At 41.4% G+C, this 17,809-nt stretch overlaps 1 protein-coding gene across 9 annotated transcripts in view; it reads left to right on the top strand.

The window, feature by feature from the left end:
• The window catches only part of LOC130179264 (receptor-type tyrosine-protein phosphatase mu-like), a 149,780-nt gene extending 148,285 nt beyond the window's left edge, over positions 1–1,495 (top strand). For all 9 annotated transcript variants that reach the window (XM_056392138.1, XM_056392145.1, XM_056392144.1 and 6 more), the window contains one exon: positions 466–1,495. In XM_056392138.1, coding sequence (XP_056248113.1) covers positions 466–519 — 54 coding nt within the window. In that variant the 3' untranslated portion in view covers positions 520–1,495. The remainder of the gene's footprint in view (positions 1–465) is intronic.
• The last annotated feature ends 16,314 nt before the right edge of the window (positions 1,496–17,809 follow it).

Here is a 17,809-nt window from a genome sequence, read left to right as displayed (position 1 = left end):
ATAAAAGCATAACAAAACAAAAAGATGATTTTTAAACAGTTATCTGCAAGTTTTCGTAATTTGCTTCAAAATTGTTTTTATTACGCTTTGATTAGGGAAAAGCGGACGCCTAGCCCGGGGCACCACAAGCCCCAGCTTCACTGTCATGCAAATGTTTCGCGGTAATTTGATTATGTGTAACTGTGGTAATATGGAAATGTGCGCTACTAAAGCACCAATATCAGCTGACGTGGTATGTGTTGAAGAGTAGTCTTCTGTCAAAATGTAGATTTAAGACCATTATTTCAGTTCATATTTTGTTTGCATGATTGATATTCCTAAAATAATATGTGTTTTATCAAATTACCACGCAGCGAACCTCGGGGGTCAGATGGTGTTCTAGCATAGACGGAGGGGGTTAATAGTGGGGCCTCTGCTCTTTTCATTTTCTCTAATAATTCTCTTCTGTTTCATCTTGTCTTCTAGGACCAGTACAAGTTTTGCTATGAAGTGGCTCTGGAGTACTTGAACTCGGGGTAACTCAGAGATACTCAGCACCACCAGAGACTTAAAGTTTGGGACATTACAGATGACTGCAGCTCACATGTGTGCATTGTGCTAAGTGTGTGTGTGTGCGTGCGTGTGTGTGTTATCAACCCGACAGGAACGAGGCACACACACAACCATACATGCAGCTCCGCCTTTGACCAGCTCTTTTCTTCTTCTGGTCTTCGGTTGGTGTAGATGGGAAAGGTAGCAGAGTTGTACAGTGTTAAATATCGCAGCCTGTTTCTGTCAGTACCGGCTAAGGAAGCCAGCAGGAGCACAGTCAGTTTTTTTTTTTTTCTTTTTTTCTTTTTTTCTTTTTTTCTTTTTTTCTTTTTTTTTATGTTCCTCTGCAGTGAGTCGCCTCCTCTCTGGATCCCTCTTTCTCTCTGTCTCTGTCGCTCTCAGCCGCCTGTAGTCCCGTGGTTGTTGCCTTGATCCTCATTGGACGACGAGCATTAAATACTCTCCAGTTTTCTGTGGAATGCGATACACTGTACATAATGTAATGTGTTCATTTGATTCTCTCTGATTTCTGTTTTTTTTTTTTTTTTTATTATTATTTTATTTTTATTATTAATAATCATTAAATGCAGGAGCTCAAAGCCTAAATGTTACTAAATGTCCTGTAAATTTATGGCATCTAGATGATTATTGCTTCATACTGTATGTTGGGGACAGCTGGCTCAGTCTACATCTGCTTACCTTATTTCCTGTACAGGGATCCAAAGCTTTATTTGCACTTCCATTGAATTCTTGTTGTGCATATTGTACATATTTCTGTAGATTATTTATTCACGGTATGTACTTTTTTTGTGACTCTCGGTAAGTGACAATCATATGTTCTATAGGTTTGGTTTATTGACTGTATTGTGTGCTTTTTTTGGTCATCTTGTATGACAGATCAATTTCATTGTAAAAAAAAAGATATTATATAAATGTATCTACAATATAAACATTGGATTATGTATTTCTGCCTCTTTTGTGAGTGGAGCTAGAAAAGATGACGTTAGGGCGACATCTTCTGGCTACATCAGGAAAAGCACAATCACCTCCATGTTTAAAGCTTTTAAAAGTGCCGCAGTTTTATCACTTTTAATGAATTTGTCCTCAATAACACTGTCTTAAGATGACAATGACGCCTTTTTTGCAGTTATACAAATTTATTATATTGATTTATTTTATTTGAAGCGTATTTGTTGAATAAATTTGAAACCGCTCAGTCCTTACAGGCAGAGAAGTCATGATGCTGGACCACAATAGGACAATAACACCAATTCAAAAAGGTAAACTGTCTGTCTAGGGACTTGCGTTGAGTTAACATCTTAGATCACATTCTGTATGGAATATTCAAAATGCAGGGTTGCAGCTGACTGTTGCATCGAACCCTATTTAACTTTATTTTTTAAATAAATGATTGAAATGAATATTAAATTACTGTGATAAAATATTATAAGGTGTACTCGATAATATGAACACCTGCAATAATATAAAGCAATCCAGTAAAGCAGCCCAGCAATAAATACGTTCTCTATGAGGGTTATTGTAATTGGATTTTTAATGTTAGAGAGACTTTGATTTGACTCAAGTTTTTCCCTTTATTAGAAAAAAATTCATAGCATGATAACCTTGAACATATATTTCATTCTTTTCATTTGGCCCATCTGTACACTCCTTTCAAAAAGTTATTTACAAATCCAAGTCTTACATGGTAAGTGTGCAGTTCCTTTGACTGATAAGACAGAGAAAACCTTAACTTCTTTTCAGAGGTTCACTTCTAAATCGCCTGTCAAGCACTGGCAGCACAGTAACAAACACTTGGCAAACTGAATGTAGAGGAAGGTGGAATATCTGTTCTGAGGTGGATTCATATTTCATGCTGTGATTTCAGGAGGATTTGTATGTCAGGGATACATGGTACCTTTCGGGCCCCTGAAAACAGCTGAACTACATCTCGGACACGATATATGTAGTTGGTACCTCATAGCTGTTCTAAGCAGGATTGAGAGTGCAGTGTGCTCACATTGGGAAAAGTAACAAAAATAAGTATAAAGATGTCACTTTCTAGCTAAATACACTTTTGAATGTGTTGCTGACACTATTCTCCTACGATGCATTGCATAAAGGACACCTCAGAGAACAGAACAAAACTAGTATTAGGTACTTTGTGTGGACACACATTAAGGGAGTTGGGGGCTAATTTGATGGTTGTCCATTGTCACGAGTTTTGATTCATTGCCTGTAAAAGATGTTGAATTGCATACACCTCTTATATACAAACTGCAAATATGTTGTGAAAACTCATATATTCTTATTATAATCAAATGCAATTGCGACAAAGCTAATATCAGTAAATCCTGACGTTTGTAGAACCCCTGTGCAGATCTGAGTCCTCTGATCCATCTGGGTTTTTCTCCCCCTGGTGGTGTCCCTGAGTCCCTTTCATGAGCCTTCCACCTAGAATAACCTATGCACTGCTAGAAGTGAAAGGACGTGATTCATTGCGACAAAACATTAAATTATTCAGGTCAGTTTGACTGATGCATGTGATTGTGTTCAAGCCATTTTATATTGCGCTGTGGCCAGAATTATCAATAGGTTTTACAACTGAGTAGTAATTAGTGCTTTTAATATTAAATCCAAATATGTTAATAGTATATGTCCTTCCCTGCACAGTTGAAAAGTTTGGAAAGTCTAAATAAAGATCAATTTTTCCAACCAAGGACAGAGATAAGCTACAACTATCAACTGCTTGCTAGTGGATATAATCAGGTCAGCATAAAAAAAAGCAATATTTTCAGCCACACACTGATGAAAAAGGGGAAACATCTCTGATAATGTCTTCATACTGCAAAGAGTGAGCAAATCAGCCCATTTTGCTTTAACTTCAACAGTCAGCCCAAGTCACTCCTCATACATGTGTAGAAGGCGCTGCTCTAAAAATGTTAATCTAGTAATTTGAAGCTGTGTCACATTGTGTATCTGTTCATTTCATTGCTCTTGTAGTAACCTCATTATGGGCAGGAAGACTCAGTAATGAAATGGGAAAATATTATTGTGGACCACACATCAGCGGTGTGCCATCAGGGCAAGCAAAGCAAGCACTGCTTGACCAATTACAGCTAAAAATAGACATCAATTTGAACGGTACTGAAGTGGAAGCGATATCTCTCTCACATCTGATCTCAGAACAGAGTTCTCTGTCCAATAAGGATCTGATGATTATTTGCATCCACCATGTAATTTACCACCCGCTTGTGGTGGCAGCAGGGAATTGTCACTGAGAGCGAGCTCGACTTCCTGATTGCCTATCTGTAAAAGTCACCGTACGCCACCGCCCCATTATATAATCAATAGACATACGTACTGTGTTATGGTTCAGTAGTGCCTTTAAGAAAGTAAAGGGTCTACATTATAGATTATGTTCAAAAGTTTATGTTTGAGTTCATGCAGCAAAATATCAGCATTAAAGTATCTCAGTCAGTCTTCGACAGTCCATGTAACACTATAAACATCTAAGGCACAAGCTTGACATGACTGTTTCCTGACTGTGACTTCTCATGCTGGTAAGTATCTCAGTAACTATTTTTTGGATTTGACTGAAGTTTTCTCTTGTCTGACATTTTCAAATCAGGAAAAACATTATTAACTAGCCAGGTTAGGTTTGCTGATAATCTGTAATCTTTTCAGCGACACGCTCCTTCTCACTCTGCTGCACGGTAATTTTAACCCCAGTCTGATCGCCTGGCCAGTGAGTTGCCACTTAAAGAGTTTTGGGGTTGCAGCGTGTCTTAGTGAAGGTCACATCAGTGGAAGACATGCACTTGACCACATGGATCAATCCTGGTAGTGCATGTATTGCACTGGCACGGTTAGTTTGTAATGAAACACCAGCACCAATTGAATAGTGCTTGTTCTCTCTGCTGTGCACATTCACATCTGGGAGCTCACACAAGAACAGATGTTTTTCCAGGAGCTGTGGATAAGCGTCGCTCAAGGGCACATCAGCATCAGTTGAGAGCAGAGGATCGCCGATATTTTGGATAATTCACCAGATACTTTACAGCTTCACTCCAAAGAGTCACACCAACAAACCTCCTGTCACACACTGCACATAAGCTTTAGACTGCTTTTAAAAAAATGTTTAACTGTATTAGGATTGAGAATATATTTTACCTAAAATGATTTGATGAACAACTGACAGTTGTAATTGTGATGAATCAGCACAGCACTGCGGGGCTTTGTTAGTGGTTAGATGAAAACTGTGCAAACAAAGAGATGGAAACACATTAGGAAATCTTTTTGCTGGCTGAAGAGTTTTGGTTTTTTTTTCTACCTGCAGTCATGTGGGAGTTCAGGTCAGTGTCAGGAGGGTTACAGCCAGGGGAAACTTTGGACCACGTGCTGCAACAGTTTTCAACCACAAGAGGTCAGTAAATGATCGTTTTCAGTTTGGTGATATGCTACTCTTTTGACTCTGCCCTTGTGAAATAAAGTTGTTTATAATTGAGCAAATATTATGCAAACACTATGCATCTCTTGGCAGTTCTCCTGTTATTAGGCCCAGAAATACGGGCATGGACTTCAACAGCTAATTAGTGACTCACTATGTACACAATTTCCATGTTTTCGCTGCATTACATACTGTGGATTCAAAAAGAGAAACAGTTAACAGCATCCCCATTCCTAAAACATATGATGTTTTACTTTTATTGGCTCTTAATCCACTTGTGTCTCTGCTGGCTGTAGCGGTGCCTTGAAGACTCTGTAGGACAGGAGGAAGGAATCTCTGGCACAGCTTCATGGAAGCTGGAGGTCTCATCTTTTCCCTTTCCCCGACTGTTCCATCTGGTCAGAGCTACAGGCGCTGCGGCACCGGGGATGGTTTCATATTTCAATGCAATACTGCAAGTGAATTATTCCTCTGTTCACACATGGGGGCCAGGGGAGCTGATGAGTCAGAGTGAAGGGAAGGGAGATATGGAGGAGGCAGGGAGCAGCTCCTGCCACTTATGCTTGATGTGAGTTGAGCTACAGGGAGAGTTCACACCAGATGTTCCCTGAGTTAAAGTCCAGAAGCACAGGGACAACATATGGACACATAAACATATGCACAGCGCTGTAGACTAATTTATGTCCAATGCAACAGAGATTTGTACCACTCACAGTCTAAAAATGAAAAGAAAGTAAGTAAAATAAGTAAAGTTTATAAAGTCTAGCACCTTTCACAGAAAGAAAGTGCTTTACAAAAGTAACACTTGTGAACGATGGCACCATATAAGGAGGAAAGAAAGAAAACAAACAATAAAATATAAGTAACAAAGACATTAAAAGACACAAGATTATAAACACCAGACCATACAAGGCCAGTTTGAGTAAATGAGTCAAGCCAAGGAAATGACAAAGATCATTAGGTGACTGGCCTCAGAGTCTAACTGTCATTCATCTGGGCTTAAAGCACAAACACAAAAAACATAAATCAAATTTATTTTCTGAATGACATTTTCACTGATCAGATAAACAATGTGCTGCATGCATGGGTTGAATATTGAACAGGTCTACCATCCATATTTGTTGTAGTGTGCTATAGTATTTAGTATAATGTCTGTGCAGAGGAGTGTCAGCGAAACAACCACAAAGAGACTCATAATGTCAAAAAGACTCAAACATACTTACAACAAAAAGCACCACAAATCGCTAAACAACAGACTCAAAATTAGACCATAGAGATGCAAAGCAGCTCAGAATGACCAGAAAGAGATAGACAATGAAAGAGACTCAAGACAAGGAGACAACTGCAAAAAGAACACAAAGCGACACAAGACAACCACAAAGGGACTCAAAAAACCAAAGAGATTCGTAACTACCACACAGAGACTTCTACACGACTACAAAGAGGCCGAATACGATCACAAAGAGACGTGAACCGACTACAACGGGACACAAAATGATCACAAAGAGATTCAAAATGACTACAAACAGACACAAACCATGTGAAACTATGCAGAAGGAATGTATTGATACTAGTTCACATTTTCCAAAATGGTAGGCATTACATTAGGGGATGAATTTTTCATGAGCTGCAATTGAGCAGAGCAGCAGAGGTTGCCGCTGCAGATGCATTGGCCTTGAGAACTGCGTCTGAGGCATTCACATGTCCAGGAGATGGCGGTGTAGAGCAGGCGCTGCTCTCAGCCTTGACACTGTCAGCAAAAGTCAACAGCAGCTCTTCACTCTGTTCCAGACCCGATTTACCTTTAATCCTCACTTGAAAGCTCATGTTCCATTCAGATCATTAACACGTTGATCGCCTGACTCAATATGTCAAGAAATTATGATGAAATTCAAAAGGTTAGTTCATTTTCACAATGACCTGAAGATGATGATGATGATGATGATGATGATAAGAGCAAATGAATCAGGTTGGTATTGACACCAGTGATTCAGCACTTCTCCACGTCTATCACAGACAGACAGGTGGACAGTTTGATATCTTTGGATTATAGGACTGCATTAAGCTGTCTCTCCAGCCTGCACATGCATAATGAAGCCATGACCATAATACTTCCTCACACTCGGTCTCCTCCGCACTGATGTAACAATGTAATGAATAAACCGATGAATAATTAATCACCCTGCAATTGCCGATGAAAGATTAAGTGGTGTGTTTTTCTCATAATCAAGATGCCCTCTGAATTGCAGGCAAACATCCCCGTGGCACTCATCGCACATGCACCGCTGCAGATTCTCACACACGTGCACACACGCATGCAACACAGATTCCACGCACAGGTCAAAGGGTAGCTGAAGCAACTGGAGCACAACAGCCTGTTTCCATCTCCAGGGACTGGATTTCTATCTCTTCTCTTTTCTCTTTCACTCTCCTTCATCAACCTTACACCCACCAACCCCCTTCCCTCCCCTCCCTCCTTCCTTTGCTTTTCTACCACAAATGATTGCACAGACTGGACTGTAAATCTCTGAGTGAACAGACGTGGCAATCATCTTCAGCTGTCCCTACGTTGCTTTCTATCCTGCATATTTTAATAGGCTGCAATAGAGGTCTTCGTGTGAAAATGTGAATTACCGCTGACTCAAATATATCAAGTTTTGCCAGTGATCTCTGACATTTTAAAAGCTTCTTATCGCTCCTACGTCCTTTTTGTTCTTCTGGAGAGTGATGCAGCAGCTGTTTTGAGCTGACTTCCAATAATTCAGCGTATTTCCCTTCGGTTTGCAGTCCTGCCATCGAGCGTTTGCCAAGGGGGTGGGGGGGTGGAGCGATCAATCAGTGGACCAGCTCAACATACAAAAAGCGCCCCCGTTGAGCTCTCACATCTGAGGCAAATCCATATCTCATATTTTCTCTATTTTCATGCAGATGGAGGGGAGACGGGGGGAGAGTAAGATATCTCTGCTCTCCTGACATTGTTTCAATCCCCCTGACACTTGGATGTGATTGCATTGTCAGCCCTCTCAGTCTGCCGGTGCTGTAGTGCTCTTGGTTGGAGGGTGGATGTGAGGGGGCTGGAGAAACAGTGTTCCTGGGCACAGACGTGGCATACATATTTCAGTAGTTTGAGACTACATATTTTAGAAGTTGCAGGCTTAGTGTCAACCCACAAGTGGATAGCCTAGTTTGGAGTATGGCTGGTATATTGCATCACTTTTTTTTTTTGTTGCTGTGTTTTTCGTAGGTCCGACAACAATATATGCACCTACACACACACACACACACACACACACATCCAGTAGGCCTATACGCTGATGTCGTAACATCAATCTCCATCATGTCAAAAACCCTCAAGACAAACCGATATTGGGAATGTGCACGAGGTCAAGTCCTCATCAAAGTCAATCTAATTTCCTGCAACTCAGAGTGAAACTGACGACTTAGCCCCCATGCTGCCGTGGCAGCCAACAGCCCCTCTCTGCATATGATCAGTCTGTTGCCATAGCAGCCCCGTGGAGCTTTCCTGCCAGTCAGTCTAGCAGAGAAGATGAGTGAACCAGTGGTGCCCCCATCCAGAGAGGCCTGCATGTCTTCATCTGTTGCCATGGCACCGTAATAGCGTTCTGGATAGATTTGGCATGGCAGGGAGTCAGTTCCTTTATCTTCCAACGCATTATATCGAGCCGAGCTTGCCTGTGTTCAGTGCTCGCAACATGGTGAGCAGACAAAGGGAGCCGAAGGGGGGAGAAGGTAGATGTCAAGATGGTGTATCTATATTGAGATCTGGAGCGGTGCTGCACTTAGATGTGCGGTGTGCTCAGAGGGCTCTAATTAGGAGCTACATAGAGACGGTGGATGTTAGAGAGAAATGCTTGACAAGGTAACCTGGAGTGGACTCTCCGCATGACTCATTTTGTATTAGAATGAGTGAATGTTTGCAGTCATATAGTGCACTCACAATGATGAGGTACTGAACCAAGTCAAATGTTTGCGAGCAACAAGGGAGCCAGAGAGCCAAGCATTTCCACTTTAAAGCGACTACAATCTAATTTTTTTTTAATAACTGCTTCAAATTACAAAGTGAGATTTATAGTGAGATTCACCTCATTGTTCAGCTCTCTCACCTAAGACTTCTGTTTTGGTTCACTTTCACTGTTCTCACAGCATCTCACAGTATTTTTGGCAGCTGTTTCTGGCGAAAAAGCTGGGCTGTATATTACCAAACAGAAGGGACCCCATGTTAGAGACAGACTGGTGAACATAGTGAAGCATTTAGCAGCTAAAGAGCCAGATATTTCCTCCAGGAGTTGGGAGAGAGCAAAAACACAGCTAAAAACATAATATTGGACTTAAACATTTACCAGATAGACAGAGGCACGACTCCAAATGAATAACAGCATCGCTCCATAACTGCTGGATGTGTATATAAGCACCTGTTTGCCAGCAGTCGCGACCCCAAGTCGTCAAAACATGAGTTACTGCAGGTTAAAGATGGAGTGGACGATGAAAAGGAGTAAAAACGTGAACAGTTCTCATTGGATTTACTTTCTACTGGAGACGAACACCAATGACATGTAGATATTGTGTTCTGCGGATTAAACAGATTAACTGTGGTGCCGTTTTTGGAAGGAGATGAAGCTGTTTAATTTTTCATACTGTTTGTAATTTTTTAATGCTTGGAGCACTGTAAAAGATATTCTCATCCCCTCCATTGTATTGGGTTGGAGACTGATATTTTCAAAACCTCGACATATAAAACTAAATGAAATCTACCTGCTTTTGCAATGTGAAAATATTTATTTTTGCAATTTGGACCTTTTTTGACCTCTTAATGTTTTACCCAAAATATTGATAAAAAAAAAAGAAGAAAAAAAGCCATGAAAAGAGAACATAACTCAAGGCTTTGCGCTTTAATTTGTGATGGACAAAGAATTCGAGGTACATTACATAACTGTTCATCTTGAGATGAAGAGTGCTGTCTTCTATAAGTGTAGTTCTTCATATCTCATTATCTCATCACTTTGATGCATCTAGTCAATCACCATCACCCTACATGTAACCTCATGGAGCCTGGCCTCTACATACAGCAAGTACACTGTCACATCCTTCACCATTCCTCAACTACACAACTTGTACAAACAGCCAAGGCTGTCTGTGTAATGTGCCCCATTCTGCTTGTTCTCTGCCATGGATCCAGGGCCAGACTGTGAGGACTGCCAGGTTTTGCCTGTGGTGAGATGCTGGCAATGCTGGAACTACATCCATCCCTCCCACCATTTGGTAATCACGCTGTGAGGACAAAGTGGTTGAGATTGGTGAATCATGTTTGGCTCCTCTGACCCCTTCCCAGACCAACTGCTACTGCTGCTCAGCATTTCAGAGAAGAAAGAAAACTCTATATTGCTGTGCAGAACTGGGCAGCATAGAGTTACCTCACTACTACAAGAGCAACATCTTTGTATCCTAAAAGGATGACTTACTCCCCTGTTGATGAACTTCTTCCTCCAGGTCCAATGGCAGATATTTGTTAGAGGTTTAGGTGTGGTAAGAAAGCCCGTGCTCATTTTCCTGAGGTGCACCAGACCCTAAGGGTGTGTGGTTGTATCAAGACAAGAGCCTTCCTCTGTTAGACGTACATTAAGTGCAAACCAACGTTCAGCACAGAGGTTATCCATCAGTGGATACCTGCTTGATATAAACTAAATGCCGGACCTTTACATGGGACACAGCTGTTTGTTACTCATTTCCTACCAACAGTCAAAGTTGTTTTTTTTAACAAGGATCCTGGTTGTTCCCTAACAAGTGGTTACTATTGTAACCCTAACCCTAACCCAACCATGATGACTAATGTTCCTAAACTTAAAGAAGCACTGATTTGAACCCAACCCATGATCCTTAACCATGAAACTTAAACCAACGTTTTTTTTTACTAGAACCTGACCAGACCTTTATCACAGTGGTGTTACATCAGTTACATCCTCGGGCCACTCTGTCTTGTAGCGTCTTTTCTCAGATGTTAGCGTTACACTCCTCTGCTCCTTAGTGGGAGCTGCCTTCAGGAACTCCTCCGTATGAAAGGAGCTCCTTAATCCCTTCGGGCAAAATCTGTCACCAGTGGATGAACTGCAGCAGCAGAATTGATCTCATCCTTAAGGAAAGAACATGTAGATAAAGCTATACTGGCAGCACTGATCACCAAGACTGGACAACTGAGTGGAAAACGTTTTGCCTTTGATGAATTACAATACAAGTCACAAGACGCTGATGTCAGGGTAACAATTTGCTAAACACAGTATGAACCGATTGATCCATCCGGCCTTGTGTCAAACGTACAGGCTTTTCACTGTTGTATAATGGCTTTTCTTGGCACACCGTAGGCCCCTCTGTAACAACACTGTATTAGTTTACAGCTTTTATAAACTTGCTTGTTGACTGAGTGTGCTGCTTCATTAATGGATTCAGGAACACGGCAGGGACTTAATTTCATTTATTTAATGTATTTTTAATTCAAGGCACCACTGAGATTAGATGTAAAAGGGAACGGACTCGCTGCATAAATTTGCTGGTGAACAATCAGCCGGATGTCAGTGATGCTATCAAATCAGGCTGAACAAAGATACCAGGGGAACATTTCAGTCACCATACAGTACCTGAAACAATTCAAGCTGTTCTGTATCACTGAGCATCGGAATTTCCCCATGATGCCATCAGTGCGATCGTTACAATGCTGCAGGAAAAATAAGCAAATAGAAACCAGGTTTTAGAGGTTTTGGAGTTTTAGTGTGGGGAAAAAAACTGCACAAACTAAAAAATATAAGCAGTTAGTAAAGAAAATAAGGATAGGATGTGAGACAAAAATGTCACAAACAAAGAAATATATATTTCCAGTGACTAACTCAAACCCTGGCAACTGCAAACTGATGGCTCATCTGTGACAGCTAACCAGAGCATATTCCATAAGCATGATGTGTAGGTCTCTTCCTGTTCATTGATTTTTATATAAAAAAAACAAAACACCCATCGTTATAATGAAGAGTTGACGATGCAGAACAAGAGCAGTCATGTGCGTTAACATAAAGCAAAGTCGGAGCACATAAGCAACTGTTAAGCACTGCCCTGCCTGTGTCCATGATGTAGTTAAAACAAAGGAGGCCATCAGTCACTGTCCCGCCACACTCGGCTGCTCTCAGTGCAGTTTCAGAGACAGAGGAAAGTGATGAGTAGGCGATCTCACTGGACAGTTTGGTCTTTGGCCAATGTACACTCTGCTTTGTTGTTGTGTTTTCCTCTCCTCTCCATTTTTCTCCTCTCCCACTCATGCTCTCCCCAGCAGCAGAAGGTGATGATGGTGGAGCGTACAGTATGTCTGAGTGATTTTACACAACATGTTCTGCTGCCTGCCTGCCCTCATAATGTTAGGAGGCTTTTTGGCAGCGCACAATATTTACTATATTGAGCAGAACTGTGACGAAATGTGCTGTTTTTTTGGCTTTGTTTCCAGGAAATATGATAATGAAGTTTTCCGCAAAGGTCAGACAACTGGGTTCTATTGTTGATTGTGGCCTTACTTGCCACGGCCACAGCAGCTCTGTGTGGCTGTTCCTAAGCACAACGGTGAGCTAAATGCTAACATCAGCACTACAGCTGATAGTGAAGGGCATATAATCAGTTTTGCAGGTATTTAGTCATCAACTTAACTATTGGACGGATCAAAAATTTTTACTTGATGTTGGCGCTAAAGAGTCATGACAATCCATCCAATAGCTGTTGAGATGTTTTGCTCAAAACCACAAATGTCAACCTCATTATGGTGCTAGAGTTAAAGTCAGACGATCACCGAGTATGTGGGATTCATCCTCTGGGGAGCATGAATATCTCTACATGTGATGGCAATCCATCCAGTAGATAAACAGATTGGTTCGGACTGAAATACATCCATCTGACCTAAGTAGCGCAATGACTGACGGACTGACGTTGCCATCTCTAGAGTCATGTCGCTAGCATGTATAGCTTCTTGTCACAGGTACCTGCAGAAAAACTTCCATTTATCTCTTGTCGTTTGTACTATTTCAACTTGTTCCTGGCTGTGGCCTCAGTGAAGTTAATTCAAAATGCCACAGCCAGAGTCTTAACATAAAAAGAACTATTTTCATCTCATCACACCTGTTCTCAGATCTCTGCATGGACTTCTGTTTAATATTAAAATTAAAAATTAAAATGGTACTTCTTGTCTGTAGTGCCCTGTATGGCTTTGCTTGTTGAATATTAATATAGCTCTTAGGTCGAATCAAAAGCTGTTGAGGCTGATTTTGTTTTTATATGGTCTTAACTTCTGTTACATTTTACCAGATTGCATTAGCTTGCTTCCAACATTAAAGGTGCTATAATCAATATTTTTTTATATTAACACTGGATCAAATGACTAAAAGGGGTCACGCACAGTAATCAAACCTGCGGAGAATTTATCACCTGCCTCAGCTCCCCTCAGATCTACGAAGCTATAGTTTTGGTTTTACAGCCTGAAACTGTTTTGGTTCAGTCTCACTCTCAGCAGCGTTACTTCCAGATGCAGCAGGGCGCTGTTTTTATAAGTAACATAAAATAGATATCATAAATAATATATAATGAATTTTTTAAAAAAAGCTCTGATGAATGCACTGTATATTACTGTCCAAGCAGTCAGCAAACAGCAGACAGGGGAACATATTGGAGCAACTAGCAGCTAAAGATCCAGATATTTCCCTCAGGAGACGTTGCACTGCAAACCAATAACAGAGCAAGAGGAAGAGTGAATGTTGGACTAACTTTCATCAGGTGATCCGAAACAAGACTTCAAATAAAACCTAATTGTACTCTGTATCTGCTCGATGTTAAAAAAAATAGGCAACTGTTTCACTGAATCAACTTTTCAAGGTGGTAATATCTCAGTGTTTTCTTTACAGCTTGTTGCGCGGTTCCCTAGTGGTAAAAAATAATAATGATAATAATAATGTGGATTATGTAGGTTACTTTCCTTTCATATAATGCTGCTTCCCTGTGAAGCACAGTGTGTCTCTGCTGGGGTGAAATGTCCTATATAAGTTTTGTTTTCGTATTCTTTGATCAAAACTTTCCCTCTCTCTACTTCTGCTTCTAGTCTCATCCTGTCCATTGTTTTCTTTTCATGTCACCTTTTAACACAGGAGACCAGCGGCAGAGCGAGAACTGTCACCTTTCTCTGAACCTCAGAGATATGAAGATAACACATAATCAATATTTATCTGGCCATATTGCTGCCAGTGTATATTAAAGTGAGGCCTGAATCATTCTCTTTATGGTTCGTGGTGGAAAAGACTCTAAATAGGTCAGTGTATTTTGGAATTGAGCTTGAAACTGAATTGCTAATCAAAATACACCCACAATAATATGCCCTTACTCTATTCATAGCTTTCAGTTTGCATTAGGAAAACAAGTATCTCCTGAATACACTTAGACAGTTGGGATTTTCAACTGTCCTTCCAGCAGCAAAGGTTAATTTGCCCGATAACACAAATGAGTCGGAGCCCTGCGAAAGCTTAATTCATTGGGAGATGTTGATTAAAACATTAGCATATGAAAAGATGAATGACCTCAAAGATGCTCTGGATAAAAGCAGTCAAAAGTGGTCGTGTGAGGTCGACCACCAAGATGAAACTCTTTTGATTGGAAATATGTTTTCCAGCAGTTGCTACACGACTGGGAATCTTGTGTGATTAACGTTCTAAATATATGGATCGTAAAAGAGTGTGTTGTAGGATGAATGAGAAAATCAGTTCTTGGACAGAGTCCAAGTCGTCAAATTTACAGCATACTTGATTCTCGAAAGGCAAAATAATATAATCACATCTCCCCTCCCTGCAGTTTTATCTGTCCATCATTTATTGATGTCTTTGTGTCACTTGCTCTGGTGACTCAGTGGAGCCTTTTAACATGATTAACAAGCTTATCCAAAGGAATAAATCACTCTGGGGGAATTTGCTCATCGGTCTGCCATCATACCATCTAGTCTCCAAAATCACCTGACACAAAGTTGATGTAACACCTCACACAACTGAAAATAGAAAAAGGAGTGAAGCTGTGGCAAAAACACAAACTGGCCACACAAGCTTAAAATCCACTCAGTGCTGAAATGATGAAAGACTGCTTTTGTTTGTCATAGCCTACGTGTTTTTACGACTGGACTGTACTTTTGTTGTTGTTTTGTTTGCAGACACAGTGTTCTTGTCTTCTTCCCAACTTGTTGTGAAGGAACAATGGATACCATTCAGTTTTGCATTCAAATAATCAAGCATTGCTTTAGCAATTCAGCATCCAAAAACATATATATATATATATATATATATATACTGTATATCTGAAAAATATCAAGCGTTTTGCTTCCTCACTCTGCAGCCTTTGACTTTTCTGAGAAGCGGTGACGTAACTTGAAGGTCATGGAGCCTCATGCAGCCAATGCCAAGACACCACATTCCTTCCACTTGATCTACCTGCTCAGGTAATATTGTGTGACTGCTGTGGTATCCATGGCAATGAACACCTGCAGATGCCCTCGGCCTGGGCTCCTCCAACGGGCTGATTAGCATGCATGGATGAGGCCCGAGCTCTTCCCTGAGTGGCCCTGTCAGCTCCTGGCATGGGCTCTGGCTTACCCCTGCAGAAGACCCAGCTGGCTGTATGCCCGCCCCCCCCCCCCCCCCCCCCCCCATCATGCTCACGCCTGCTGTATTCCACATGACTGGACTTGTCCTCCAGGACCTGGAGTCCATGCTCCTGTACAGTGAGTGTTGAAGCCAGCATCACATGGAGTCACATGCAGCGGTAGTGGTCGTTCTTTGTATTTTCCCACAAATGTTAATAGAGAAAATAAGCATTAGCATTAGCAGAATCTCTCAGCCTGCAACCAGAAGAGGCTTTTTCAGGACATTGGCTTTGAGAAACTGACATATTCCTATGTCATCACATTTCCTCTGGTCCCTCAGGGTGAGCTTTTCATTATTTCCCCATATCTGTTGCCTTTTTGCAAGCCACACCTTCTTTCGGGGAGGGGGGGGGGTCGACTTACAAATGCATCAGCTAAAAAAAATATTTGATGTACAACCCCCGTCAGCCGTCACTTTTGCCCTCTGATTTGATTCTGCGCTGGCTCTGTCCCAGCCCTGCAGCCCAGATAAAAAGGAACCTCTTCTAAGGTGTTTCGCAAGGCATTATAAAACGGTTGCCATGGATACCCACTCTGAACAGGCTCCACATACAGGCAGCAGAGTAGGAAATGACAGATGCAATATTTCACATTTAAAAAAAAAGCCTTTTTCCTCTCGTCAGCAACACAAAAGCTGATGGAGCCTCGTGTTAAAAATGCCAAAGATCAAGACCCTGTAAACAGGTCTGTGAGGCTGATCGCTGCGGTCAGTGCGGCTGCATTTGAGGGGGCTGTTTGCTTCTTGCTCCACAGAGGTGGGCTGAATGGTATTTTCCGTCTCATTTGGTCTTTGTTGTTTCTCCCTGAAGAGATGACCTATATTATCTGGGATGGGAGATCAAAGAAGGCTTTCTCACTGTGATCCCATGAAGCTTGCATCTTACAAGCCCCGAGAATCAGCCCTTGTTGCGCAACTGCCTCGCTGCACTGGAAAATGTGGCCATGAAGCTAAACAGTGGAAAAAACAGCTTCTTTGTAGCTGCTCAGCCTACAGGATTCATGATCCTGCAGTTTAGGAGGAGCAGAGCTTTTGATGTTGAGGATTGTAATTACTGCCTTTTCTTGAGATAATGCGCGCCCGGCTCAATGCTGTTTATTATCCACTTCATAAGCATATTCAGAGAAAGTGGTGCAAAGAGAAAGAACTAGTTTTTACATTTCGTTTCAGCTCAGTTCAAAAGTAAAAGAGTTGTCTGAGTTCCCTATCTAGGGCTATATTCCATTACAGGAAGGCCTTTCCTCCATATTTTACCCATGAATTCCCTTTAGTGTTACCAGCTGATGATATGTGGCCTCTATTTGTGTCCGGGTCCTTGGTTGCCTATTCATCAGCCATTAATACTGTGGAAATGAAACAAGGTCACCAGTGGGAACCAGCTACCTGCTGGGAGCAAGTGTTCACCTGCTGCTCTCCAATCCCACCCTCCTCCACCTGCCCACACTCGCCTGTTCCTTCTTTTCCTCGGTAACCCAGCCAGTGGTCCCCCTGTCTGATACAACTGTGTATCTCGTTCCACTTCCAGTGCTCCACATGATGTCAGAGACATATGGCTGCCGTACATAGAAAAGAACGGACCAGAAATGCCCATATGTCTCCATGACCCGTATCAGTCGCTAGGCTGTCACGCATCTCATTAGCCACAACCAGAAACTGCAGATGGACCCTAATGGTCATTCATCAAATGAAGGTCTTCTCCCTATCTTCTCCCTACAGCGCCTATAAGCAGACAATGGTGCAGGTGATGGTAAATGTGGGAAACTCCGGTGTGATTTATGAGGAGGATTGTTTGAGTTTCCTCAGTGCAAGATAATGAACATGTTGTAGCTTCAGTCTAAAATCGAAGTTCAGCAGACTGATTGATGTGTTTGGCGTTAATAATTATTAATTACATTTCGTACATTTTGGTTTGGGGAAGAAGAATACTGGGTATTGAAAGCTATCATGTCCTCTTGCCTCTGTTTGTTCGGTACACACTGATTGCATCTGTCGTGATTTACATAGAAGGATGCCGGAGCTTGATAGTGCGATGCTTTAGGGAATTTGAGTTTTAATTTAATGGATAATCAGGTTATAAAATGTGTCAGATGTAAAAAAAAATAAAGTTGGTATTATA

The sequence above is a fragment of the Seriola aureovittata genome, chromosome 12 (assembly GCF_021018895.1).
Source record: "Seriola aureovittata isolate HTS-2021-v1 ecotype China chromosome 12, ASM2101889v1, whole genome shotgun sequence".
Classification (NCBI taxonomy): domain Eukaryota; kingdom Metazoa; phylum Chordata; class Actinopteri; order Carangiformes; family Carangidae; genus Seriola; species Seriola aureovittata.
The sequence above is the reverse complement of the archived record's forward strand: the minus strand, read 5'-3'. Positions and strand labels throughout refer to the sequence as shown.